This window comes from Panthera leo, chromosome A2 (genome assembly GCF_018350215.1).
Source record: "Panthera leo isolate Ple1 chromosome A2, P.leo_Ple1_pat1.1, whole genome shotgun sequence".
NCBI classification, from domain to species: Eukaryota; Metazoa; Chordata; class Mammalia; order Carnivora; family Felidae; genus Panthera; species Panthera leo.
The window spans coordinates 64619307-64645073 of record NC_056680.1 but is presented as its reverse complement, the minus strand read 5'-3'; the positions used below and the strand labels follow the sequence as shown (position 1 = coordinate 64645073).

The window sequence follows — 25767 nt, the reverse complement described above, 5'->3', positions numbered from 1 at the left end:
CTTCCTCTTGTGGGACTCTTGCTGGGAACAGGTAAAGCTGGAAAATGAACTTTTGCCCCTGACAGTCCCGTCCTACGTGTTGGGAATAAACACCCACCTCCTCCTTGCTTGTGTTTGTCCAGCGGATACAGCCTGTCACGCCCTTGGAACGTGGGCATCGGTGCTTCTGGAATGCCTGTAACCAGTCCCGAGGGCATCTTGTCCCACTGGGCATTCTCCAAATGTGGCCGTAACCTGCAGGTCAGGATAAAGTGTTTTCTGACTTTACAAAGGTGAAAGGCACGTGTCGGACCTCTGCAGTGGCCGTTGGAGCACGAGGTCCAGGCTCTCGTGCTGTGTCCCAAAACTGTGTCCCGCGGCTGGGTGCTGGTTTTCAGCCAGTGCCACCCCACCGGCTCCCAGCCAGGCCCCCACCCCGGGCGCGGCCGCCTCGCGCACCGTCCTGCCCTGCACACGCCTCCTGCAGTCTGGCCTTCTCGTTCCTTCTAGAACTCCACTTCCTCTCTTGGGTCTCCTCCTCTCTTGGGTAGCTCCTTAGAGCACAAGGGAAAGCAGTTTGACAGGTGGCGATGCAAACGAGCAAAGTGTCGCTGGAGGAAACCAAGTTTGCGTGGAGTCCTTCAGGAGAGAGAATCTGGGAACCACCCTCTTGCTCCCTCTGCCGCCAAGGCACATCCCGGCCACTCTGGGAAAGAGGACACACATGTTGGCCCCTTTGGAAAGGCTGCAGGGGCCATCCTCCGCTGGTCCCCAGCGGGAACCCAAATGCTGCTGACAAACGTGGTTTTTTATCTTATCCCAAAATAGCTTCACCATTGTCATCCCGCGGCGGATTCTCCGGATCAAAGTGTCGGTTTCTCGCCCTGTTTGTAGAATCCCAGATTCTACAGGTTGGTTTATACCAGGAATACCCTGAGCAGGTAGAGGTGGGGGTATCGTATGACTTTCTTTGCTTGTGGCTCATGGTAAGTGTGTTCATGCAGCCTGTCTCCTGAGGAGCTGGGAAGGGGACGGGAGGAGATGTCCCTGTCCACAGGGGTGGGGACAGGCCACAGACGAAGTGACAGCCGTGCCCACGGAGGTGGGATCAGCATCCGTGCTGGAAGAAGCAGCAACCTCAGAATCCCTCTCAGCTCTGACCAGCGACCTTCCACGCAAATCCTATCGTAGCCGTCTAAAAAGCCAACTATTTCCTTCCGCCTGCAGCTTGGTTCAGCGCCTGCCCCTCTGTGTGTGTCTTATCTGGTTTCAGTCAAGGTAGATATGATTTTATATGTGTTTTTGTTGAACATGCGACAAGTGTTTTCCGTGTTTCTTCCCGCTCGTAGTAAAGAACGCTCTTAGAAGCTGACGAATACCGGGCCACACTTTCTTGGCTGTGCCTGGATATTCGCGTGGCTTCTTCCAGTTGTCTGTGCTATGGATAATGCTTTCCAGCGTGACGGTGATGTGGTTTTTGTTTTCTCTTGAGTTCTTTTTCTTAGGGAAGTTCCCAGAAGGTAGATTCCTAGTCTAAGGTCGTGAGTGTTTTATATTATAGCTCTGTATACCTGTTGGGATACCCGTTTGCAAGGGCCTATTTATTATTTATTTATTTATTTATTTATTTATTTAAAAGTTAAAAAGAAAGTTTTTTTTAAATGTGTATTTATTTTTGACAGAGCATGAGCAGCGGAGGGGCAGAGAGAGAGGGAGACGCAGAATATTATATTCAGGATAGAGTGAGCGTCAGAAGGTCTGAGCCCTGACCCTGCACGAGCCATGGGCACACCCGGTGGCCACCTGTGCTGTGGTGAGCGAGGGGCGTGGGCGCTTCTCATGGCAGCACACGGTGGCCCTGGACACCGGCTGTCCCCCAGCTGGGGTGGCCCTCCACGCGCCAGGTGCTTGGCTGCTGTTGGCTGGTAAGACTTGGTCCTGCCCTGCCTTACTGGTTTTACCCAGCCCGACCTGGCCACCTCTGTCCTGCTCGGCCTCGGGGCGCAGGTCCGCTTTCCCGAGCTGTGCAGCACAGCCCGAGCCCACCTGCCTCCCCAGCGTGGTCTCTTGTTGGGGAGGATTGCCCGAGGGACAGTGTCTGGCAGGGCCCCGAGACCGCGTTCTCCAAATCCCGTACTTGCAGACATATGGACGCTTAGTGCTGCCCGTCCCACATCCCCACCCCCAGTCTCGGTTCCTTTCTTGTGCCCACTCGGCATGGTTTTGCTGCTTCTGTATGTGGGCAGTGGGTGCTGGGCCTGGGGCAGCCAAATTGACAGGGGCCTGCCCCCAGGAGCCCACAGTGTGGCCTGCGAGCCAACGCTGGCCAATCTGCAGGGGCGTGGCATCACCAGCAGGTCACTTTTGTGACTCGGACATTTCCCCGTGCAGGGAAGCTGCGAGCTAGTGTACCATCAGGGGGACTGAAGGATGAGAAGCCATTCTTTGGCTTGGAGGGCAGAGAATGTTCTAGAAAGAGGGAGGGAGGGCTGTTCATGAAGGGCCTGGAAGTCAGGGCCTAGCATCTGCTAACAATTTCATCCCAAACGCAAAAGAGACTCCAGCAGGTGTGGGATCGAGGGAAACAGAACATGTTTGCACTTTCAGGAGGTTCCCTCTGCTTTGTGGGTTATGCTGGGGGTGGCGTGGGCTCGGCCAGTGCGCAAGCAGACTTGGAAGCTGATGGCCATGGGGACGGGGGCCAAGGGGCTGAGGCTGGAGAGAACAGGCTGGGTTTGAGCCAAATCGCCAGGGTTTCGTGATTTCTTGCTCTCCCTTAGTTGTCCTGGTCCCTGTGACAACTGGCAGCCTGATTTTCCTCCTTTAAAAGTAAGTCCAACCTGGGGTCCCTGGAGGGCTCAGTTGGTTGAGTGACCAACTCTTGATTTCAGCTCAGATCATGATCTCGCAGTCATGGGATTGAGCCGCACATCGGGATCCTCTCTCTCTGCCCCTTCTCCACTCGTGTGCATTCTCTCTCTCTTTCTCTCTCTCTTAAATAAATAAAATTCAGAGTGCCTGGGTGGCTCAGTCAGTTAAGCATCCGACTTGGGCTCAGGTCATGAGCTCATGGTTTGAGTTTGAGCCCCGCATTGGGCTCTGTGCTGGCAGCCCAGAGCCTGCTTCAGATTCTGTGTCTCCCTCTCTCTCTGCCCCTCCCCTGCTCATGCTCTATCTCTCTTTCAAAAATAAACATTAAAAAAATTTTTAATAAGAAAAAAACCAATCAAGGAGCAGGTGGGTGGCTCAGTCAGTTGAGCATCCGGCTTCAGCTCAGATCATGATCTCACGGTTCGTGAGTTTGAGCCCCACGTTAGGCTCTGTGCTGACAGCTCAGAGCCTGGAACCTGTTTCAGATTCTGTGTCTCTCTCTCTCTCTCTCTCTCTCTCTCTCTCTCTCTCTCTCTCTCTCCCCCTCCCTCACCTGCACTGTCTCTGTCTCTCTCTCTCAAAAATAAATAAACCTTAAAAAAAATTTTTTTTAAAAACCCCAAAAAATCCAACCCAGCCCAGTGCTCAGATCTTGGCTTCTAAATTCCATTCTCCAGCCAAAGGATGCAGGACAAGTAGTTAGAGAAAGAGGAGCCACGTCCTAGGCTCCCAAGGGCAAGAGAAGGATGGTCACTCGTGGACGCGGAGAAATGTGGCAGGTGCTGCCTTAACCCAGGGGCCCAGGCCAGCATCACCAGGAGCCCTGTGCCTCCTAAGGAGATGCCCCAAGAAGAACACAGCATCTCATGTGTGCGCCAAAGAGGTGAACCAGGGCGGAGGGACAGTCTGAGAAACGGCCGGGACTCATCAGAGGTGTGGAGGTCATAGAAGACTCCAGAAAACAAATTGTCCAGATGACAGACGGAAGAGACAGGCCAACCAAATGTAGCATGTGGTCCTGCGTAGTCGGATCCCGGACCCTGAAATACCATTGTTGCCTTTTCTGAAAAGGATGTCGGTTGGACATTGGCTGAATTTGAATGTCAATAAATCAGCTAAAGGTAGCATGTTGATGGCATTTCCTGATTTTGATCATTGTTCTATGATTACGTATGAGAGTGTTGTTTTTAGGAAGCTACATGCTGAACTAGGTAGGGGTAGAGGGGCCAGCTGTCTGCAGCTCACCCTGGTGGACGGAGGAGGGAAAGAAGATATGATAAAGCTAATGGAGCGAATGTGAGTTTTGGGGAACCTACATGAGGAATAGAAGGAAAACCGTTATAGCATTTTTTGTAGATTTTCTGTAAGCCATAACTTTTCTCAAGATCAAATGCTGAAGACTGAGAAATCCTGTTTAAAATCCCAAATACGCCTCTTAACGTGCACAGATTTTTTTCAGTGCGCTTTTCCCCGACAGGACAAACAGCGTAGAAAACACGAGAGGTGAGCATGCCACGCTAATTCTCCATAGTTAACACGACCTCACCTTTTAATGCACGGCTCCGGCAAAGACGTGCAGGTGCGCCCTGGTTCGGCCGTCCCCCGGCCAGCGATCTGTGACGGGTATGCAGTAGACGCCAGATGGCTTCTGGGATCGAAGCAGACTTTCTTTTTTAAGTTTATTTATTAATTTTAGAGCAAGTGGGAGAGACCCAGAGAGAGAAGGCGAGAGAGAATCCCAAGCAGGCTCCACAGTGTCAGCACAGAGCCTGACGCAGGGCTCGAACTCACAAACAGTGAGATCATGACCCGAGCCAAAACCAAGAGTTGGATGCTTGACCAACTGAGCCACCAAGGAGCCCCCCGGAGGACTCTGGAAGGGAATACGACCCCCATGCCCCAGGAGCCCCCCGGGAAAATGCGGCTTCCCAGGCATCGCCACACTTCCAAGATGGAGCCACACTGCTTCTTTCTTTTCAACAGAAATGGAGTGTCCATAATTTTGTCGGCATGGCGTGCCAAGTGGTCTCTTGTGTGCTCAGCCTCAATGCGTACAAACGTCATCCGAGGGAAGGAAACTCCCGAGGCTTCGGTCTTGGAGCCTCCAACCGTGGGAGGCTCCCAAACAGATAAATGGGATGGAACAAATAGATGGTGTTTCCTCACAGGCAGCGTCAGCTCCGTAATTATGCTGCTGGCCGGGTTGGCATTCGCTCGGATCTGTACCGCTCACGGTTCCAGAACCCCCAGGAGGAAGATCTGGCCATAATTACGCTTGTACCCCTGTGAGCCTGACGTGTAGATGTCCTCTTGTGATCTTTTAAGTGTTTTTTTTTAACGTTTATCTATTTATTTTGAGAGAGAGAGAGAGCGAGAGTGCGTGCGTGCAAGCGGGGGAGGGGCAGAGAGAAGAATCCCAAGCAGGCTCCTTGATGTCCGCACAGAGCCGGACACGGGGCTTAAACTCACGAACTGGGAGATCATGAGTCAGGTGTTTAACTGACTGAGCCACCCAGGCCCCCCTGTGATCTTTTACATGTGTGCGGGGGTAGGTTTTGAGTGCAGTCACCCGGCCCGGTAATAGGCTCTGTGAAGTGTGGGGACTGCTGTGTGGTGGAGGCTGGGGAGGAGCCTGTGGGCTTCGGAGACCCGGGAGCGCCCCCCTGTGGCTGGAAACACACGGGGAATTGTGTGGAGCCCAGGCTGTGTGCAGGGTGGGTGTTTTTCCTCATTAAATGAAAATGTCGCATCTGACCTCTCTCCCCACTGCTTGCTGGCCGTCCCGGCAGGGCTCGGGAGGTGGGTATAAGTGCACCTGTGTTTGGAGGCAGGGGGGCGTTCTTGGTGCGCCTCTGGCCCCGGCACACCGTTCCCGGGGCGAGGTCAAGGGTGAGCTTCGTGGGCGGCGGTGGAGTGTGGGTGCTCTACATCGGTTGTGGCCACCTCTCCCCGAACCACCTCCCCTGGGAACGCGCGCTGCTGTCCACGTCCCGGGGCTGGGGTGCCAGGGGGCTGCAGCGGGGGGCCGCCGATCCAGACCATGACACGAGAGGGAAAAACATCTCATTCCACGAAGACCCCAGTCTATACCGAGAGCATAACTGGTGAGCCGCCGTGGACGTGTGAGGTCATGGAAAGCTCTAGATTGCATCGTTGGGAGAAAAACGCGTGTGGATCCTTCGAGAATTGGGGAGAGCTGCTTTCCTTGCTGATACAACTCTGAGTCCTACACTAAGCCTAGCACAGAAGCCAAAATAGGAAACACCCACGGGGAAGGGGGCGGGTAAGGAAGAACATGCCGGGAGGAAAATCCACAGAGTCTGAACAAGGGCTGGTTTCAGTTGGGGTCAGTATGGCGGTATGATGATTTTGAGTTCTTTTTAGGGGGGTTTTGACTGTTAATCAGCAGAAGTCTCCGAATCCGGCTCATCCGGCTGTGGGCTTGTGGGGTCTCTAAGGCGCCCATCCTGTGGTTTTCCTGGTCACGGATGAGGCGGGGTATTCTCTGGTGGCCCCGGAGACATTGCTCTGTCGCGGACAGCTGTCTTTGGGGTGCAGGTCCCCTGACATCCTTTCAGTTCTGCATCCGTCCTCTGTGGAGTAATCGACGTTCCCCTAATAAAGGGCCAGCGGCTTCTGTACAAACCAAAGATGTTGCAGTAGGTGGGCTGTGTACGTCCTAAGGACTAGAAGGATCCAGCCCGGCCCCCGTGGGAAGTAGGGTTCTGGTGGGAACGTGGTGGCCGCTGCCCAGCGCGCCAGGCCTCGGGCTGGGAGGATGTCTCTGGAACTTGCCGTTCATAAGCTCGTGTTTCTTCCTCTGTCACAGACGCCCCTTCTACTTACTCTTAACGGTGGCGTGTTTCATTTAGCCTCAGAGCGTCTTAGCCACCCCGTCAGCCAGAACCCTGATGTGCAGCTAGAATTGCCCGTTTGTTCACTGTTTCAGAACTTGACATCCGAACTACCTGGGATGTGAAGAGTGTGGGCCTTCCGCGGAGAGACAGCACGCGGAACCCGGGGACAAAGCGGTTAGAGGACTGGGCGTCTCAGGCAGCAAGGGCCGTGTCAGTGGGTCCAGCCCTGGCGAGGGGTTGGATTTCGTAGGAGCACGGAAGGCCGTCTGTGGATTTGGTCTCGGAGCGGTGGCCAGTTACTCCCTCGGCAGGGTGGTTTTGATGTTACAAAGCTACCGTCATAAAAGCCGTGTGGTTTGGGGGCACCTGGGTGGCTCCGTTGGTTAACCGTCCGACCCCTGATTTCGGCTCAGGTCACGATCCCACGGATTGAGAGTTCCAGCCCCGTACAGGGGGTCTGTGCTGACAGCATGGAGCCTGCTTGCGGGGATTCTCGCTCACTCGCTCTCTCTCTCTCTCTCTCTCTCTCTGCTCCTTTCCCGCTCCTGCTGTTTCTCTCTCTCTCTCTCAAAATAAACTTAAAAAAATAAATAAAAACCACATGCTTCTGATTTAAAAGCGGACAGTCAGTTCTGTGCTCTGGAACGCATACGCAGAGGAGACCCCGGTGCCCACAGGGGGTAGCGTACTATAAACGCGGCATGGTGACTTGGTGCGTCGTGCTGGGACAGTTCAACACTGTTTGGGGGCAGAGTGGAATTAGGGGCCCCCACCGTACTGCACACCAGTACGGATTGAATCGTGCGTCCCCCATTTCCATGCGGAAGCCCCAGAGCCCCCAGTATCTTGGAATGTGACCATACAGAAATAAGAGTTGTCACTTAACTCTTTACTTGAGATGAGGTCCTCCTGGAGGAGGCGGCCAACCCGGGGTAACTGGCATCCTTCTAGAAGGGGCCAAGGTGGACACAGATACGCGGGGCGGGGGGTCGCCACGTGAAGTTAAGGCAGAGATGCGGCGAGAAATGCCAGAGACGCCAGCAGATCCCCCCCAAACCGGGACAGAGGCGGATTCTCCATCACAGTCCTCAGAGAAACTGGTCCTGCGGACGGCCTGATCCTGGATGTCTGGCGTCCAGACTCGGAGACGGTTTCTGTTGTTGAAGCCGCCCAGTCTGTGTTTTCTCACACAGCAGCTTTGGCAAACTAATACACACACACTGAAGTACATTCTAGGTGGATGAAGCTGTCAATAAAATTAAAAAAAAAAAATTATGCCTTAAGAGAAGTAGGAAAAAGATATATAGTTGAATCATGAATTGGTCCTTGGGCCAGGGAATGACGTCTTAACCAGGAAAGCGATAGATGACGTCACAGGGTACAGATTGATGGGTTTGACTCTAAGGAAAGCGACATCACAGGTTAAACAGTAAGCCGTTGGCAAGCTGGGAAAGAGTGTTTGCAGTCCTTACATTTGCATCATCCTAAGTAAAAAGCTGTGATGAATCAATAAGAAACGGGGGCATCACGTCTCCCTGTGCCTCTTTTCTTTCAAGCGTTTTCCCCACTCCTAATTCACTCACTCCTCCCAAGTGGAAAACAACTGTTCCCAGCCTTTCTTCCCTCTTCTAACTTCACACCTGGTAACCTTGCCTTGGGTACCAGCTCACCAGTCCACCTGCTTTTGGACCCACCAGCCTGCCTGAATTTATGGCCACTCAGGGGACTTGCGCCCATGTTCACGGCTAACATCCTTATTTCCGGCCAGCACCCCATCTTGCCTGCCATCACTGCTTCTCTGTCCTGCATCCTCAGACTCACCTTTGTCCCTGGGTCACCCCATCTGCATCCAGGTAAGCTCCGCCCACCTCACAGGGGACCACCCCTGCTCCGTCCAGGGCCAGCTGTGGGACTCAGTGTCCCTACTCTGTCCCCTCTGCCTCCCCATCAGGTTTTTGGTTCCGCTGGGTCCCTGAAATGAATCTTATCAAGGACACTTGTGACCTACTCCTGGTCACAGCCAGCGGTCAGGCGCTGGTGCATCTGTGACGACATCTGTGGAACCAGCACGAGCTCATTTCCCAAACTGCTTGTTTCTCCGCCTTCCGTGACCCCCGCCTTCATCTCCACCTCTCTCTGCCCCGTTGTCCCCTCTCTCGGGACCACCGTGTTGGGAGGGCCCTTGGCTGTCTCTGCCCCTCGCGTTCTCCAGCAGCGCACTTTTCCTAAGAAGTGACGTCACTCACACCCCATCAACAGGTGCATCTGTGAGCAGAGCCTGCCCGCTGCTGAGAGACGCTCTTCCCTTCCCTGCACCGCGCCCTCCGGATCGCGGCCCCTGTCTTGGTCTTCCCCACTGAGCTCTCTCGCTCTCCTACCAGCATGTAACACCCCGGGTGTTGCTTCTGGTTTGTCATCTGTCTCCCCACTTGGGTGAAGGGCCGTGAGGCTGGGATTTTATCCTCGGCACCGTGTCCCCACCACCAAGGTGTCTGGCCAGGAGAAGGCGCTCCAGGAGTATCTGCTGAAAGAGCGGCCGTGACAGAACCCTGTCCTGGCCCCGTGCAGGTGAACCTGAAACATCTGGAGAGGTTTCAGCTGGTTTAGGCCAGGCCCTAAAAGTATTTCTTAAAATCGTAGATTACGTAGTAGAGGCTACATTTTTCATCATAAGTTTGATCGCACAGCTGGGCGGTATGCTCCTCTCGGGCCCCACGCACACGGTCACACCTTCCCTCACAGCCTCACGGTGCTCTTACAACACATTTTGTACCGTAAGTTTTTTAAGCAAACCCCTTTTGATCGTTCTTATTATAAATGGCTGAAATGAACATTCTTGTACATAGATCCTTGGTCACTTAATGGGTGGATAGATGACACATAGGCGGATAGATGACAGGATTGAAAGCTGATAGACAGGGGCAGGGAAATAGTGGATTCCCAGCAGCGTAGTTGCCGCATCAAAAGATCGATGTGTTTACGACTGCACGTGTGTGCGTACAAAATTCATTTTTATAACCATTGGCCGAGGGCTGCCTGTCCCTTATAATAAAATACTCAGGTGCCAGGGCCGGGCTGCTTTCCTGATTCATGTGCTGAGTAAATGGGTGTCTCATGCCACCGGCCCTTGAGTAGCAACGCCAGGTCACCGTCCCCAGTGAAGAAGGCAGCCTCCCAGGGAATCCACCATTTTGATTGGCTGTTTCTGGGGCTTCAGGAAACTCTAGAAGATGTCTGGGGGCAAAGGGACAGCACCTAGGGAGATTTGCTGTGGGACATTTGCTTTTCCATCCGCCCTAGAAACCTGAGTCGAGACCTTGACCGCAGGGCGGGGGTAAGGTGTGCACGGTCACTGTGGGGGTGCTTACTCTCTTTGGTGTTGGACCTTCTGAGCCAGTGTTCTGTAGAACCTTTTGTTTTCCTGGGTTTAGAGGAGTGGGCGGGCTGAGCCCAGCGTTCTGGCTTGTGTTTCTTTCCTGCAGGTCCGTGGTCCAAGGTGAGCAAAAACTAGCAGGCATAGCTTTGCCCGGCGGACGTAACTGTACAGCAGGCCGGAAATCTGTCTGCTGTCCTCAGCTGGCGAGTTTTGCTGTTGTAATTGACTGAAAATGTAGCCCTCAGCAGCAACGCCATCTGTGACATTTGGATGGTGGCTCCGGCCTGCTGGGTTGTTGGGACCCAGAAGGGGGCCTGAAGGCTGCCGTTCTTTATGATCTCATAGCCATTGAGGACTCCTTCCAGGCTTCTCAAAAGTCTCTGTTTTCTTTTTCTTTTTCTTTTTTTAATGTTTATTGTTAGAGAGAGAGCATTAGCAGGGGAGGGGCAGAGCGAGAGGGAGAGAGAATCCCAAGCAGGCTCTGTGCCATCAGCACAGAGCCCGACGTGGGGCTGGATCTCATGAACTGTGAGATCATGACCTGAGCTGAAGTCGAGAGTCAGACACTTAACTGACTGAGTGCCCCCAAGGGGCCCCAGGAGGCCACTTTTGATGGGTGACTCTGACCCGCGGATACAAGAGGGATAAGGTGATAGGTACAGAGGGGCCAAGTCACTTCCCTGTCTGCATGCCCAAGCTCAGCATCGTGTAGCCACCCAGTAAAGGGCACAGGCGTGGACACGGCCCTGTGGTGGTCTGCTACGTGGACCTCCCTGGGCAGGTGCAGAAACACACCTGTCTGGGGCCCGTCCCCACCGGCTGACGTGACGGAGCGCCCCCTTCGTGCTTGGGATATTGTGCTCAGCCCTGGCTGTGATTGAACCACCCACTGCCTGCCTGTTTTGGATCTTAAATAGCCCTCGAGACAGAGGCTGAGTGGAAAAGGAACAGAGATGCTCCAAACAAGGGCTCTCTGTCATCTTTATAACTTTGCGTTCTCTCGGTGACAGTTGACCATGTGATAAGACGCTGGGGGAGCTATGGGGAAAAGGAGGTCACCCTTCATTATTTTCACACCATAGTTATTGTTAAATTTTATTTTGAAATGATTTCAAACCTCTAGAGAAGTTGTACGTCACAATACAAAGAACTCTCATAGATCCTGTTCCCCGATTCCCTAATTGTTCACGTTTTGCCACGTATTAAATTGTTTTCACTGCCCGTATACATAGCGTATATAAAAACATATACGTTACTTATATCACATATACATGTGCAGGTCAGATCAGGTTAGGGGTGCTGACCGCCCGTGCAGTCGAAAATCCGAGTATAACTTTTGGCTCCCCCAGACTTAACCTTGTACAGAGCCTTACTGACAACATGAACCTATCATGAACATGTATTATATACTGTATTCTCACACTCAACTAAGCTAGAGGAAAGAAGACGTGATTGGGAAAGCCATAAGGAAGAGAAATGCATACGCAGTATTGTGCTGTCTTTATACAAAAGAAATTCACGTGTAAGTGGAATCATGCAGTTCAAACCCGTGTTGTTCAAGGGTTAGCTGTGTATGTACTTGGACACCCACATAACTTATTCTCTTCTCTGAACCATTTGAGTCTAATTTGTAGACATCAAGCCCTGTCTTTAGACCTCAGTGTCTCTTTCCAAGGAACAGGGAGCTTAGCCCAGCGTGTTTAACATCGACGAGGAGCGCATGTCCAATCTGCAGACCTATTCACGTTTCCCGCTTGGCTTTAGAATGTTCACGTCCAGTCTGGAACCACCCTTTGCGATCGCTTGTGTCTCTATCATTTCACCCGGAACGCACCTTAACGCCTTGCCTTGCATGTCTTCTGTGTCCTCGACAGTTCTTGAAGGACCCCCGTGGCTTGTGGGGAGCTTCCATGGAACCCCATAAGGTTGTGTGAAGCTCACAATGTTGGTTTGTCCAGTTGACACTGGGGTCGATCCCTATCGCTCGGCAAAGATAGCGCCTGCGACGTTTCTCCATCGCACAGTTACCGTTCTCTGTAATTAGGAAGTAATCTTCAAAGGAAATTATTGTGAGACCGCGTTAATTTGCTTTTCTCCATCCGTCTTCCCTTGACTGGTTCTGTTGTGTGTTGATGATTCTTGTCCGGTTTTTCCATCATTCTGCATTTATTAGTTGGCGTTCTGCTGTTAGGGATGGTGTGCTTCCTCTTGTCTTACATACGTGTGTGTGTGTCAGTAGGGACGCGGTATTATTTTAGTCCACGGCTCACCGTCATTATTACGGGTGTTCATTCAGACTCACATTGCCCCATGGGGGCTGGTTCCTATTTCCTTGGACGTGTGCCCATCAGAGTACTTCCTTGCTTCCTAGGATAAGACGTCCTCTGTCTGCAATCATATGGATATTTGGGACTGGACAGTCCTTCGTTGTGAGAGCCTGTCCTGGGCCTTGCGGGATGCTTAGCGGCATCTCTGGGCTCTACCGACCAGATGCCCACCTGCACATACACACACACACACACCTGTTGTGACAACCGAAGCGTCTCAGACACTGCCAGAAGTTCCCTGGGGGGGTGCAAAATCTACACCTCCCAGTCCCCACTGGGAACCACTGAGGAAGCCAAGGAGTAACACTTCCTTTAGTGAATTTCATGGTCAGTTGGAGAGTCAATTCTTACAATACATTAGGCAGGAAAAGCCTTATAATGTGCTTTATTTCCTCTAGCAACACAAGGGTAAAGGGATGTTGAGGCTTTTTTTTGTCTATGAAGAATTTATTCTTTTATTACTATTATTTTAAACAAATTCTATTCTTTTAAAGTTTATTTATGTATTTATTTAAAGAGAGAGAGTGAGCACATATGAGTGAAGGAGGGGCAGAGAGAGCACCTAAGCAGGCTCCCCGAGGTCAGCACACAGAGCCCGATGCGGGGTCGAACTCATGAACCGTGAGATCATGACCTGAGCTGAAATCGAGTTGGACGCTTAACCGACTGAGCGCCCCCGGCGCCTTTTGGCTGTGAAGGATTTAGAACATAAGCAGGAGTAGACAGAATAGTGAGATGAACCCCCTGAGCCCCTCACCAGCCCCCACGACCTGTCTGACTCCAGCCACGCCCCGTTGACTGCCCCTGACTATTGTTTGGGACAAGAATCTCACGTAAAAATATCACTTATTTGTAAATATCCTATAATACTTCTGGGTCTGTAAAAGATGAGTGTGTTTTTTTGTTTATTTGGGTTTTGTTTGTTTGTTTGTTTTTTACCAGAACTGTAATCAATCCTAAGTCCTTAATACCCTTAAAAATAGTCCAGATCGGATCAGAAGTGCATTCACACCACGGTCCCGGTGTCCCTGAAAGACGGTGCCGTCTGTGTGCTCCCACCCTGGCTCAGCTCTGGACGGAGGGTCCCAGCCCCGGCTACACTGCAGGCTCCGGCTTGACATTCACGCTGCCGCAGCCCCAGCAGAGCCTGGGACAGGTCACCCCCAGCCCCACCCCCCCATGGCAGGTGGACCCGGCTGGGTGCAGGGGGTCCCTTGTTAGGCACCTGCCTTCCTCCCCGTGGGCTTCAGGTTCTTTGCAAAACAAATTCCTAATTACTAATTTCAGCTACCACGTGAGCGAGTTTTTGGAGCAGAAGTTCCGGGCCTACGCTTTCCGGGTCGGCACTGCAGAGGCCTTGATCCTGGGCTCACACGAAGGGTGATCTTTTAGGCATGCAGTGGCCCCCGGAAGGAGAAGACAAGCCAGGCGGCTTACTGAGGGTTGTATGCCACGCCGGGGAGTTTTATGCATCATCCTGCGGGCCACTCGGCATAAGCCTGTGCGACGGTCCAACCGTCCCCCTGCTTTGGCAGTGAGGGTGTTTATGGTCAGGATAGGGTGGGTCATGCAGTAAGGAGGGGAGAGGGTCTGACTCCAGGACAGGCAGGTTCTAAAGTTCATGTTCTCACTGGGGAGCCAGAAAGTCTGTACCTAACTGATGTTTCCAGACAGCTTGGGGAGTGAAGAGTGGGCAATGGGGCAAATGCGGATATCCCGGGAGCGGAGTCTGCACAATGTGCTTGATAACAAATAACTGTTTTTTGTTTTTTAGTGTTTGTTTATTTTGGGGGGGGGGGGAGGGAGGGGCAGAGAGAGAAGGACAGAGGGTCTGAAGCAAGCTCTCCACTGTTAGCACAGAGCCCCAATGTGGGGCTTGAACCCACGAACCATGAGATCATGACCTGAGCCAGAGTCAGATGCTTAACAGACTGAGCCACCCAGGCGCCCCACTGATAACTGTTTCTTAAGTGGGGCAGCTAAGCGGATTTGCACATCGTCCCGTTCTGTTCCCTGGCAAATTCAGTTTTAGGGACTAGTATTCTACCAAACACGCGGTCCGTCCTCTCCCTGTTGGAAGTGTTTCCGTTATTAGAGATGTATTTTTTTAAAATTTTTTTTACGTTTATTTATTTTTGAGACAGAGACAGAGCATGAACGGGGGAGGGTCAGAGAGAGGGAGACACAGAATCTGAAACAGGCTCCAGGCTCTGAGCTGTCAGCACAGAGCCCAACACGGGGCCTGAACTCACGGACCGCGAGATCATGACCTGAGCCGAAGTCAGCCGCCCAACCGACTGAGCCACCCAGGCGCCCCGAGATGTATTTTAATAAAGACTGACGTCTAGCAATTTATCCTGAGAAAATAAGCGCACACACTAAGACCACATAGAAAGATGTGCCAAGCCTCGAAACCATCCATGTGGACAGCCGTCAGGACAGCACTGCGTTCCTTACGGCCACATGGGCAAACACCTCGCAGGCATTAAAACATCAAAGAAGCGTCGTGCCTGGGAGATACTTATGATGTAATCTGAAGCCACACAAGCCCGATTGCAAAACTCTACGTCCTGTGATCCTAAATGTGTCAGTGTGTCTATTTATAAGTACGCGTGCAAACGAATACCAGAAGGGCATACTCTAGAATTGTAATGGATCTGGGAACTGTCACGGGTTGTAAGTTTTTTTCCTTTGCCCCTTAAGTGTATTTTCAAGCATTACAATGAAAACTTATTTTTTAATTAAAAACCATTTTTTAATATTCATTTATTTTTGAGATAGAGCACGAGGGAGTGAGCAGGGAAGGGGCAGAGGGAGACAGACAGACACAGAACCCGAAGCAGGCTCCAGGCTCCGAGTTGTCAGCACAGAGCCCGACACGGGGCTTGAACTCATGAACTGTGAGACCATGACTCGAGTGTAAGTTGGACGTTTAACCGACTGAGCCACCCAGGCTCCCTGAAAACTTATTTTTATAATAAAAAAAAAACTAACATGTCTGTGTTTGTCCGTGCGTGTGTGTATGTGTCACGTTACGTGGCCCTGCCCCTCCCCGCTTCACACATCCCGGGAGCCACCGGCATCATCTTTGCATGCAGGACAGAGAGGACTCCACTCCTCTTCCCTTCAAGTTGTAACTGAACCGCCCCTCACGGCTGTGTCCCCGCAGCTCCGCGCTGCAGTGGGGACAGGCGGCCAGGGCACCAGTCATGGCTGCAGGGACTTGCATTCCATCTACACCCATGATTCCTGGTCCTGGAAACCAGAGGGGAGCCTTGCAGACAAGGAGGGCTGCCGTGGGGCTGACGGAAGGTCTGAAGAGTCACCAGCAAATCCATTGCTGCAGAGTGGAGGTCACAGCTGGACGTTTCCTGACCGGGAAGAAGGGCCGGTGGGGCGGAAATCTTCTCTTCCCCATGGCTCCCTCGGCCAGCGGAGGAGCAAGTGGGCAGGGCAGAACCAAGACTGATGAAAGAGCCGTGGCTGTGGCCCATGAGCCCCTGGGGGGGGGGAGGAGAGGTGGGCAGACGTTCCCATGGCAACAGCAACAGGGCCTCCTGATTGGCAGGGACCCGGTGGGAGCCCTTATGTATAGCCTGGCGCACTAGGTGGTGCCACCACCCTGTTCCATGCGTGCGGGGACACTGAGGCCCAGAGACCACATGGCATCTTTGCTCGGCTCCAAACAGCTGGGATCTCCTTCGCTGTCTTCAGTCCACTGAAGGAAGATTCAGCTGTTGTTGTTTTTATGCTTATTTATTTATTTTTTGAGACAGAGAGGAAGAGAGCAAGCTGGGGAGGGGCAGAGAGAGAGAGGGAGACAGAATCCCAAGCAGGCTCTGGGCTGTCAGCACAGAGCCCAGCGCAGGGCTCAGACTCACGAACCTTGAGATCACGATCTGAGCCGAAACCAGGAGTCAGACACTCCACCGACTGAGCCACCTGGGCGCCCCCACTCTTTTTTAGAATAGCTTTTATTTCGATGTTGGGTAAAATGATACCAGTTTATAAAACTGTCTTTGTCAAAGTAGTAGGCTATACCTAACCATTCTAGAAAAAAAAAATACAGATGGGCAAGTCAAAATTGATTTTTCCAAATGGATCTGTCTCGTATGAAACAGGCATTAAAGGCTGTGGGTAGGCCGTCTGTGCTTTGAATCTCGTCACCAGCTTCCTAAGCTGGTGACAGCCATCCAGTGAGGGGGGGAAAGGGGCACTGGGAGGCTCTGAAATCTGTGGTTGACTTTCAAGAACTATGTTGTGAGTTATTTTTAGAATTTTAGCTCCTTTAGAAAGGATTGGTAAGGACTCAATATATTTTCATTGAAACTTTGAAGTCAGCAGGCTATAAGGCAAATTCTTTCTCCTTTTTTTAAAAGTTTGTTTATTTTGCGAGAGAGAGAGAGAGAGCAGGGGAGGGCAGAGAGAGAGGGAGAGAATCCCAAGCATGCTCCACACTGTCAGTGCAGAGCCCGATGTGGGGCTTGAACTCAGGAACCGTGAGGTGAAACCAAGAGTTGGATGCTTAACTGACTGAGCCTCCCCGGTGCCCCAGGGAAAATTTCTTTAAAAGTAAGTTTGACTCCATGTAATTCAACAGGATGATTATTACCATGAATAGAGTCATATAATTACATAGAGCCACTTCCGTTATCATACCTTATATATCTCAAAGTAGCGCCATTAATTTAGAACAGAACAGGAAAAAATCGTTAGATTTACATTAGTTTTCACTAAAATTCGTCCAGCCTAACCCTGGTTCTGCCCGCGTCTGAACTACATTTAATTTCCCCCAAAGTCACTACCACTGCCCAGTTTGGGGGCTTCGGGCACACCAGAATCAAAAGCCTTTTCACGTAGCGCCTCGGGAGCCACGGATCCCTCCCGACAGGGAGGTCTCCTGCGCTGGGAAGCATCTTGTGGGCAGACAAGCAAAAGCAAACAGAGCAGGTGTCCCGGGTTCAGATCCTGACTCCAGCAGCTTCCGCTCACTTGATGCAGGGAAGCCGTTCTGCATTACTGATCATCAACTTGACTCTTCATGAGTGTTTACCTCCCAGTATTTACAAGACACTTCAGGAGTTTCCGAAAACCGCAGCTTACGTCCTCGTTTTGAAAAATGCATTGAAACTGGACCCGGAAGGGCTTTGAGCTGAGAAGTCAGTTGATGGAAGGCAAAGCTGGCCTGAGCTCCTGGCTCAGAGCCCTTTTCTCTCTAGTCTCTTGGTTTCTGTACCAGAGTTTGCCCCTCATCCCCCTACCCCTGCTCTGCTCAGCCCATGCATCCCGAAGAGGGTGACCTTCCAGGGACATCGCACACTGTGGCCAGTTCTGGGGGCAGAAAGCGGAAAGTACCCCAGTTTCTATTTTCCCCAGGTGGTCTGGGCCAAAGCGAAGAGGTCTTGTGAACTCAGTAGGAGACTCTGAGCCTGCAAGTCAGCCAGAAGGTGCACCCCGTGCGTGACGTGGGAGCGAGATTGACAGCAGGGAGGTGACCCCCACAGCCTACCTGCTGGGTCCCCGGGGCCAGAAGCCAGGTTCCCTAGGGTGCAGATGCGGGCCACGGAGATGTCGTCATGCGCTCAGACTCCTTCCTTTTAGTTTGCTTCTCGCTCTGTGCAGGGAACATATAGAAGGCGACAGCAGGGCTCCGGGAACACCAGAATGTTCTATCACCACTTTGGGGCTTTGATCCCCGGCTGCAGCGTCTAGGAGTCAGAGGCTGTGTGGCCTGACAAAGCTTTCCTGCCCCCACTATCTCTGCAAAGAAGATGCCTCATGCTGGTGACGTCATTATGCCCTCTTTCGTGTTAGTGTTTTATTTTTAAAAGCAATGAGCTACCTAGTCTCTTTTGCAGCGGAGACGAGAACATTGAGGATTCAGGGGTTGGCTTTTCCTGCAGTTTACCTGGTCATGAAGTTTCCTTTTCCAGCCAGATTCACAAGCCGGGGTCAGGGCCCAGGTGTCTGCAGCCTTTAGACGGAGCCTGCCTCAATCGCGACTCTGTTTTCAGCGTCAGCAGCCCCCCCCCCCCCGGGGCGGGGGGCAGGTGCAGGGGGCTGAGACCTTTCCCAGGAAGGGGGGCTCTTGTCAGCCTGAGCCAGGCGTCCACTGTGAAGTCAGTGATACTTGAGAATCCCCATTTCACAGATGAGGAGACTGAGGCCGGGTGGGGGGGCGGTCACTGTGCACAGCTCGTTAGTTCCACAGCTAGTTAGCAATGAAGCCGGATTGCAGCCTGGTGGTTCCAGAGCACCCCGACCCCCCTTTGCCAAGGGAGGTTGTAAATGATGCTTTCACATCCTTTATTGAGCACTGTGCTTGTCACTTGTGATTGACTCTCCGAGCAGTGGCCATGGCACAGAGAGGAATGTGAGTCTCAGCTAGTGAATGCCCTGTCTGAGGTCACAGAGCCAGGAAGTGGCTGAACCAGGCGGCCACGGTGGGGCTGTGCTCCAAGTTCACCCCCATCCTGGCATTGCCCACCTGGACAGGCTGTGCCCGGGAAACCCGAGAAACTTCTGTATCCCGCCCCGTGTGAGATGCTCGAACCCATCTCGGGAACCTCAGCCTGCTCCCCGGAGCCCTTGACCCAGGCCTGTGCACTGAGGGCTTATTTGCTTCTAGAAGCAGCCCCAGCACGGCCCAGGTGGTGACTGGAGAGTGTTTGCCGCGGCGCAAGAGGCCCCTTCAGCTGCTGGCTTTAGAAGCCATGGTGTTAGGCGGCTGGCTGTTGCACGCTTTTCTTTGTGCCTTGGTATTCGCCGAAAGTGCTCTCACCCCCAGCTCCAAACATGTGCCCAGTGGGAGGTTGCTGGGACCTCCAGTGGCATTCTTGCACTTTCGGTCTCGGGGGTTCATTCTGTCTGTGGTCCCCGGGCTCTGGTGTGTTTGAGAGGTGGCTGGGGCGTGCCCTGTCAGGGTGGAATGGGCAACCTGGGATTCGAGATCCTGTCACTGGACCACTGTCTCTTTGTCCCTGCCGCAGGCCTACCTGTCCCAGGCCTGCCAGCAGACCACCTCTGGGATTCTGAAAGTCGTGGAGTTGGCCATGCGACAAAGCACATCTTAGCTTTTAACACTGAGTCTATATATCAATCTCCGAGGAAGGGGGTAAGGGGGAGGTTGGCCATGGAGCAGTAGAGAGAAGACGAATGAGTTTAAAGAAAAATACATTCGGGGGGCTCCTGGAGGCTCAGGTGGTTAAGCCTCCGACTTTGGCTCACAGTTCATGAGTTCGAGCCCCGCGTCGGGCTCTGTGCTGACAGCTCAGAGCCTGGCGCCTGCTTCAGATTCTGTGTCTCCCTCTCTCTCTGCCCCTCCCCCACCTCAAAAATAAATAAACATTTAAAAAAAGAAAAGAAAAATGCATTTGGGCTGGAAAAATTAAAAACTAAGACCATCCCTGTTTTCGGCCAGGAAAATTGATAAACAGACTTGAACATAATTGGGATTTTCTAGAGAAGCTGATGTTGATAGTAATTGCAGAGAAACTCTGGCACTGAGGAAAGAGGTTTATGCCCCAGCTGGTTGTGGCTGTTGCAGAGCTTGTCCAGAGGACTTAGGGGCAGTGCAATTAGCATATTTATAGGGGATTGAATGGATCCATTTGTATTTTCTAAATTGTTTATGTTAATGTGTTTTGTTTTTTTTTTTTAATTTGACCTATAGACAAAGCCATGTTTTCTTTGTTTAAATTAAAAGTTGTTTTTATGGGCTCCGGTCGTGTCAGCTGTATTTGCATATTTCATTTGTTCCATGGAAGTGTAACTTCTGTTGAGTGAAATGTGAACCTCAGAAAGGAGATGAGTAGATTTCCTTCGTGTGCCTTGCTAGCTTGTCCCTCAGTCCCGATTGGCTCCCCACTGGGGATTTCTCTGGGGTGGCCCAGAGGTGGCAAGCAAGGTGGTGTCCCCAGGGAGCCCCGCCTCCCGGCTGACCCAGCCTCCCCTCCTGGTGAGTGAGCTTCTGGAGGGCTGGGGACAGCCCTCTTGAGACCTTGCAATCCCTGTTCTGGCTCCTGCGTTTACCCCCTTGTAACAGGGACTTGACCCCACGCACGCGTCCTGTCCTGCCAGACAGAATTTGCACTTGGGAAAAAGGACAGAGAAGGAGCAAGAGAGTGGCAGCCACTTTGTCAGGACCAGCTGACATTCAGAGACCACGGTGGGGGTAGGGGAGGGGCAGGCTCCTGCTCCAAAGTTGCAAGGGCCTCAGAGTTGGCGGGACTCACATTTCTGAGACTTGGCAGACAGGCCGGGATTCAGGGAACACGCGCGCTCCGGCTCTGGGCGTCCTGCATATTGTCTCACTGTCATGGGAAAACAGGAGCAGGGCTCTCTCTGGCTCACTGGCCTGAACGTCCTGCGTCCTCCTCACCGGCACTAAAGTGGGGAGCCCGTTGGGGGGCGATTGATTGCATCAGGCTCAGACAGGGACCTGATTGGTGTGCCCAGCGTGGCTTGATTCACTACCTGGAGGACTGAGCTGGAGGCAGCTTGGCAGGAGCCCGCCCTCCCGCCCAGAGACAGTCCCCCAGCTCCCCTGCATGGCCAGCCATCGGTGGGACAGCCCTGGAAGGGCCCAGCCAGCCCGGGACAAACTCCCTTTCAGGACACAATCTCAATTTAAAATGCCATCTTGTTCCTCCGACTGCTTTTTTCATGCCGTTGAGGTAAGATTTTGTTTTGAAGCATCACCTGTTTCCCCAGAGGTTGGATCCCTATCCCTGCCGGTCTGCAGCTGGGGCAGAGGATATTTACGACCCTGGGCATTTCCGCCGGACTGTCCCTTTGCCATGGAGCTATTCATTTGTAGCGGCTTCGAACAGTACCTGCCTGGCTGGCAGTTTTGTAGGGGGAAGGGGACAAAGAATTTTCTGACTGGGTTCCGACTGTGTGCCCTTCTGTTTCGGATTTTGAATTGCAACATTTTCACGTTAATTTCTGTCAACGCTTCCTGAGCCTTAGGAATATGACTTAGGCGACGTGTGACCGGGGGTTGGCCGCTGTGCCCCAGACGCTGCGGGTGGACAGCAGGTGGCGTCATCAAAAGTTAGGCTTTGGAATGCTGCGTTTATATTTGCAGTTGGTCACCCATGGAATGTCTCACCCTGAGACCATCAGCAGTATTTGAAATGAGTGCTGATGCTCCCTAACACCAGTGCTTGAGAAACACTCAAGGCTTGGCCGCCTGCTCGGTCTCCTGTGAGGTGTCCTGGCATTTTAAGAATTTCCTGCTGTGACCTTACATGCCCTGCCCCTCCTAGTTGGGGCTGTTGTGAACACGTGCCCTGCCCCTGCAAAGTTGGGGGGAGGGGCGAACACGTGCCCTGCCCCTCCCAGGTTGGCAGGGGGCGCATTTGACAGGTGGCCCTCCAGGCACACTGTCGCGGGTGGCTACCCGCTGCTCCGAAGGACAGTTATACATGTGTTGGAACACTGCTGTTCTTACCTTTCCTGTTTTACTTTGGTCCAGGTTTTCCTCCTTGAAAAGCCGAGCTGTTCCTCTGTAAGCGTCCCCTTTGTCTGTTGCAGGATGTTAAAATCTTTAGCGAAGATGGGACAAGCAAAGTGGTGGAGATTCTGGCAGACATGACGGCCAGAGACCTGTGCCAGCTGCTGGTTTACAGAAGTCACTGTGTGGACGACAACAGCTGGACACTAGTGGAGCACCACCCGCATCTGGGACTAGGTAGGGAGCACCCTGGAGTGCCCGCCGTGCGGTCAGACGAAGCCAGCTGTGTCCCCCCCACCCCCAGCGCCCCTGCCAGTCCGGCGAGCTGTCTGTCTGCCATCTCCTGTCCCCCCAGCGCCCCTGCCGGTCCGGCGAGCCGTCTGTGTGCCGTCCCTTGTCCCACTGCACCCCTGCCTGTATGGCGAGCCCTCTGTGTGTGGTCTCTGCCCCACTGCACCCCTGCTGGTCCGGTGAGCCATCTGCATGTGCCGTTCCTTGTCCCACTGCACCCCTGCCAGTATGGTGAGCCGTCTGTGTGCCGTCCCTTGTCCCGCTGCACCCCTGCCAGTATGGCGAGCTGTCTATATGCCGTCTCTGCCCCACTGCACCCCTGCCAGTCTGGTGAGCCGTCTGTGTGCCGTCCCTTGTCCCACTGCACCCCTGCCAGTATGGCGAGCCGTCTGTGTGCGGTCTCTGCCCCACTGCACCCCTGCCGGTCTGGTGAGCCGTCTGTGTGCCGTCCCTTGTCCCACTGCACCCCTGCCAGTATAGCGAGCTGTCTGTGTGCGGTCCCCTGCCCCACTGCACCCCTGCTGGTCCAGCAAGTCGTTGGTGTGCTGTCCTTTGTCCCACTGCAAGCCGTCTGTGTGCCGTCCCCTGCCACACTGCCGTCCCCTGCCGGTATGGCGAGCTGTCTGGGTGCCGCCCCTTGTCCCACTGCACCCCTGCCGGTATGGCGAGCTGTCTGCGTGTGGTCCCCTGCCCCCCCAGCACCCCTGCCAGTCCATTGAGCCATCTGCATGCCGTCCCCTGCCCCACTGCGCCCCTGCCGGTCTGGCGAGCTGTCTGTGTGCTGCCCTTACCAACCACTGCCTATCTGTTTCTCCAGACATTCCACCATCCTGCCTTGCAGCCCTCCCCCACCTGATGCTTTCAGAACCTTACTCTGGGATGGTGGAAGCAGCCTCTCCCAGGGGCTCAGACACAGCAAAACGGGTCTCTCTGTGCTTTAGCTGCACACCTGTGGTCTGGGAAGTGCAGCCAGCGGGGGAGGGGGCCTTGGGGGAGCCTGCCCCCTGCACGCTCCTGGCATTGCTGTGCAGAGAGCAGTTCCTCCAGCTCCCGGGAGTGGGGGGCCGCGGTGGTGACTGCCTACAGGTGGGCGCGGGAGACCCAGGGGAATCCAGGGGACTCTGCACATCACAAAGTAGCCGGATCCAAGTTGGAATGTTACAGTGCATTTCTGAGCTGGTTTGCAATGTTTGCACCAAGTGCAGGCAGGCTCGCTCACGTGTAGTGTGGAGACAGCGCGGGAGTATTTCGAAATACATACTCTGTACAGAGCTCACTGAGGTTTTGGGTGTGGTGGACTTCTTGCTCAGATGGTCTGTTGCAGGTAACGAAGCTTTTCGGACTTCCATTTAAACTCTTATTAGATAAAGGGCGGTCCTTGAAAAATCATGGGCACATATGTCAGACCAGAATTTTTGTCTAAATCAGCAACTGTATGCCTTCCGTGTGTTGAAGGAGAGAAAAACGACACAGATCGTCAAGTTCTTCCCGTGGCTCTAAACTTTCTTTCTGGAAGATTAATAAGCCAAATGTACTTGTTTTATTTTTTAAAGTTTATTTTGAGAGAGACAGAGAGAAAAAAAGAGAGAGCGCAAGCAGGGGAGGGGCAGAGAACGCGGGGCAGACAGAATCACAAGCAGGTTCTGCACTGTCAGTGCGGAGCCTGGCGTGGGGCTCAAACCCACAAACCGTGAGATCATGACCTGAGCCGATATCAAGAGTCGGGCGCTTAACCGACTGAGCCACCCAGGCACCTCTAATAAATCAAATTTAACCTTCTAAGTCTGGAATGTTCCTGTAAATGAACAGTGTTCTTTGAAATGACACTGTACAATCCAAGCCTAGATGATGCTGAGTAAATTTGAGTTGGCGTTGTTTTACATCACTATGTTTTAGCCCCACCAATGTGCATCTCATAAGGATGCTCTCTGATTTCTTTCCCGTTTCTGCCGATCTTTAGTGCACTTTGGACACCAGCTGAAACTTTCTCTGTCATCTCTGGCAGCCTCCTCCCGCCAGGGGCCTTCACTGGTAACACGATGCAGCCGGTGACACCGTCATCAGGCTCCAGTGTGAGACATCCATGCAAGGATCCCACAGGGGTCTGATAGGGCCGCCAGAAGCATCTATAGACACACAAGTAACGTGGAAAGTAAACAGTACTTGGAACCCTGCAGTGTGTATGTCCACATGCACACGCGCACACACATGGAATTAACTTTAAAAACACGTCTGTGTAGTCGGACCCAAATATGAATACTGTTGAAAGCCCATTCCAAAGTCTGAATGCTCGTAATTTGAAAGGATTTGTAGGGGCACCTGGGTGGCTCAGTCGGCTAAGCGTCCGACTTTGGCTCAGGTCATGGTCTTGTGGTCCGTGAGTTCGAGCCCCCCAACAAGCTCTGTGGTGACAGCTCGGAGCCTGGAGCCTGTTTCAGATTCTGTGTCTCCCTCTCTCTCTGCTCCTCCCCTGCTCATGCTCTGTCTCTCAAAAATAAATAAATGTTAAAAAAATTTTTTTAAAAAGAAAACGTGGTTTTCTTTTTTTTTCTTATCATGTATTGAGAGAGAGAATGACTGGGGGAAGGGAGAGAGAATCCCAAGCAGGCTCCGGGCCGTCCGCACAGAGCCTGATGCAGGTCTCGAACTCACGAACCGTGAGATCATGACCTGAGCTGAAATCGAGAGTTGGCTGCTTAACCCACTGAGCCTCCCAGGCGCCCCTAGAAAAAGTGGTTTTCTAAATGCCTGTGTGTGGCTGCGGCCCTTGGTGGCCCCTGAGCCAGGGCCAACCATCCAGTGTTGGCAGGGGCATCATACTCGGGGGTGGGGGTGGGAGTAGCAGGTGCAGTGGCTGCACGCTGGTACCCAGCAGGGATCTGGCTGGATTTCGCTGTTCTGAGCCATGCTCATACCACAGCCAGGTCAGTGCCTTTCCTACACCCTGGTGTCTGTTCCTGAAGTCACTTAGGACTCAAGGTAACGGTTTGAAAACCTGGGGAGGAGCCCTCACCGTGGGGGGGCAGAGCCCTTCATGATGGGTGATCTCGGGGAAGCCTGTTCTGTGTCTCAGGACTCCCAGCTCCAGCGAGCCCCTCCCTGCATGTGAACTCTTCATGTCTTAGCTTCCCCCCCGCAAGTCCTGCCTGTTGGACGTGTTGTGGCTTCAGTATTATGTGTAGAGCTCTCAGCCTTGCGAACACTGTCCCTGACCAAGGCCACTCAACAGCGGCCAAGTCCAGCTAGAGGGGGCCAGTGCCGGGCAGTTGTTCTGGAAGGCACCGCCAGGCCGTCTGCCCTGAGCTGGTGAGCTGCAGGTGTCCAGATGTCACATGCAACGGATGCAGGGAGATTTAACAGCCAGCCTGCAGCTGTATTATCGAGTAAACTATTTCTCAGTCATTTTTTTATGTGTTTATTTATTAGAGCAGGGGAGGGGCAGAGAGGGGGGCAGATGGCCGACCTGAAGCGGGTTCCGTGCTGACAGTAGAGAGACCGATGCGGGGCTTGATCTCTCCAACTGTGAGATCACGACCCGAGCTGAAGTCGGATGCTTAACCAACTGAGCCACAAACTATTTTTGAAAGGAAGTTTATAAAACTGGAACTG

General features: G+C 53.0%; 1 protein-coding gene across 8 annotated transcripts in view; it reads left to right on the top strand.

The window, feature by feature from the left end:
- Nucleotides 1–25767, top strand: part of GRB10 (growth factor receptor bound protein 10) — a 191161-nt gene that overhangs the window by 142815 nt on the left and 22579 nt on the right. For all 8 annotated transcript variants that reach the window (XM_042914000.1, XM_042913974.1, XM_042913990.1 and 5 more), the window contains one exon: nt 21948–22104. In XM_042914000.1, coding sequence (XP_042769934.1) covers nt 21948–22104 — 157 coding nt within the window. The remainder of the gene's footprint in view (nt 1–21947; nt 22105–25767) is intronic.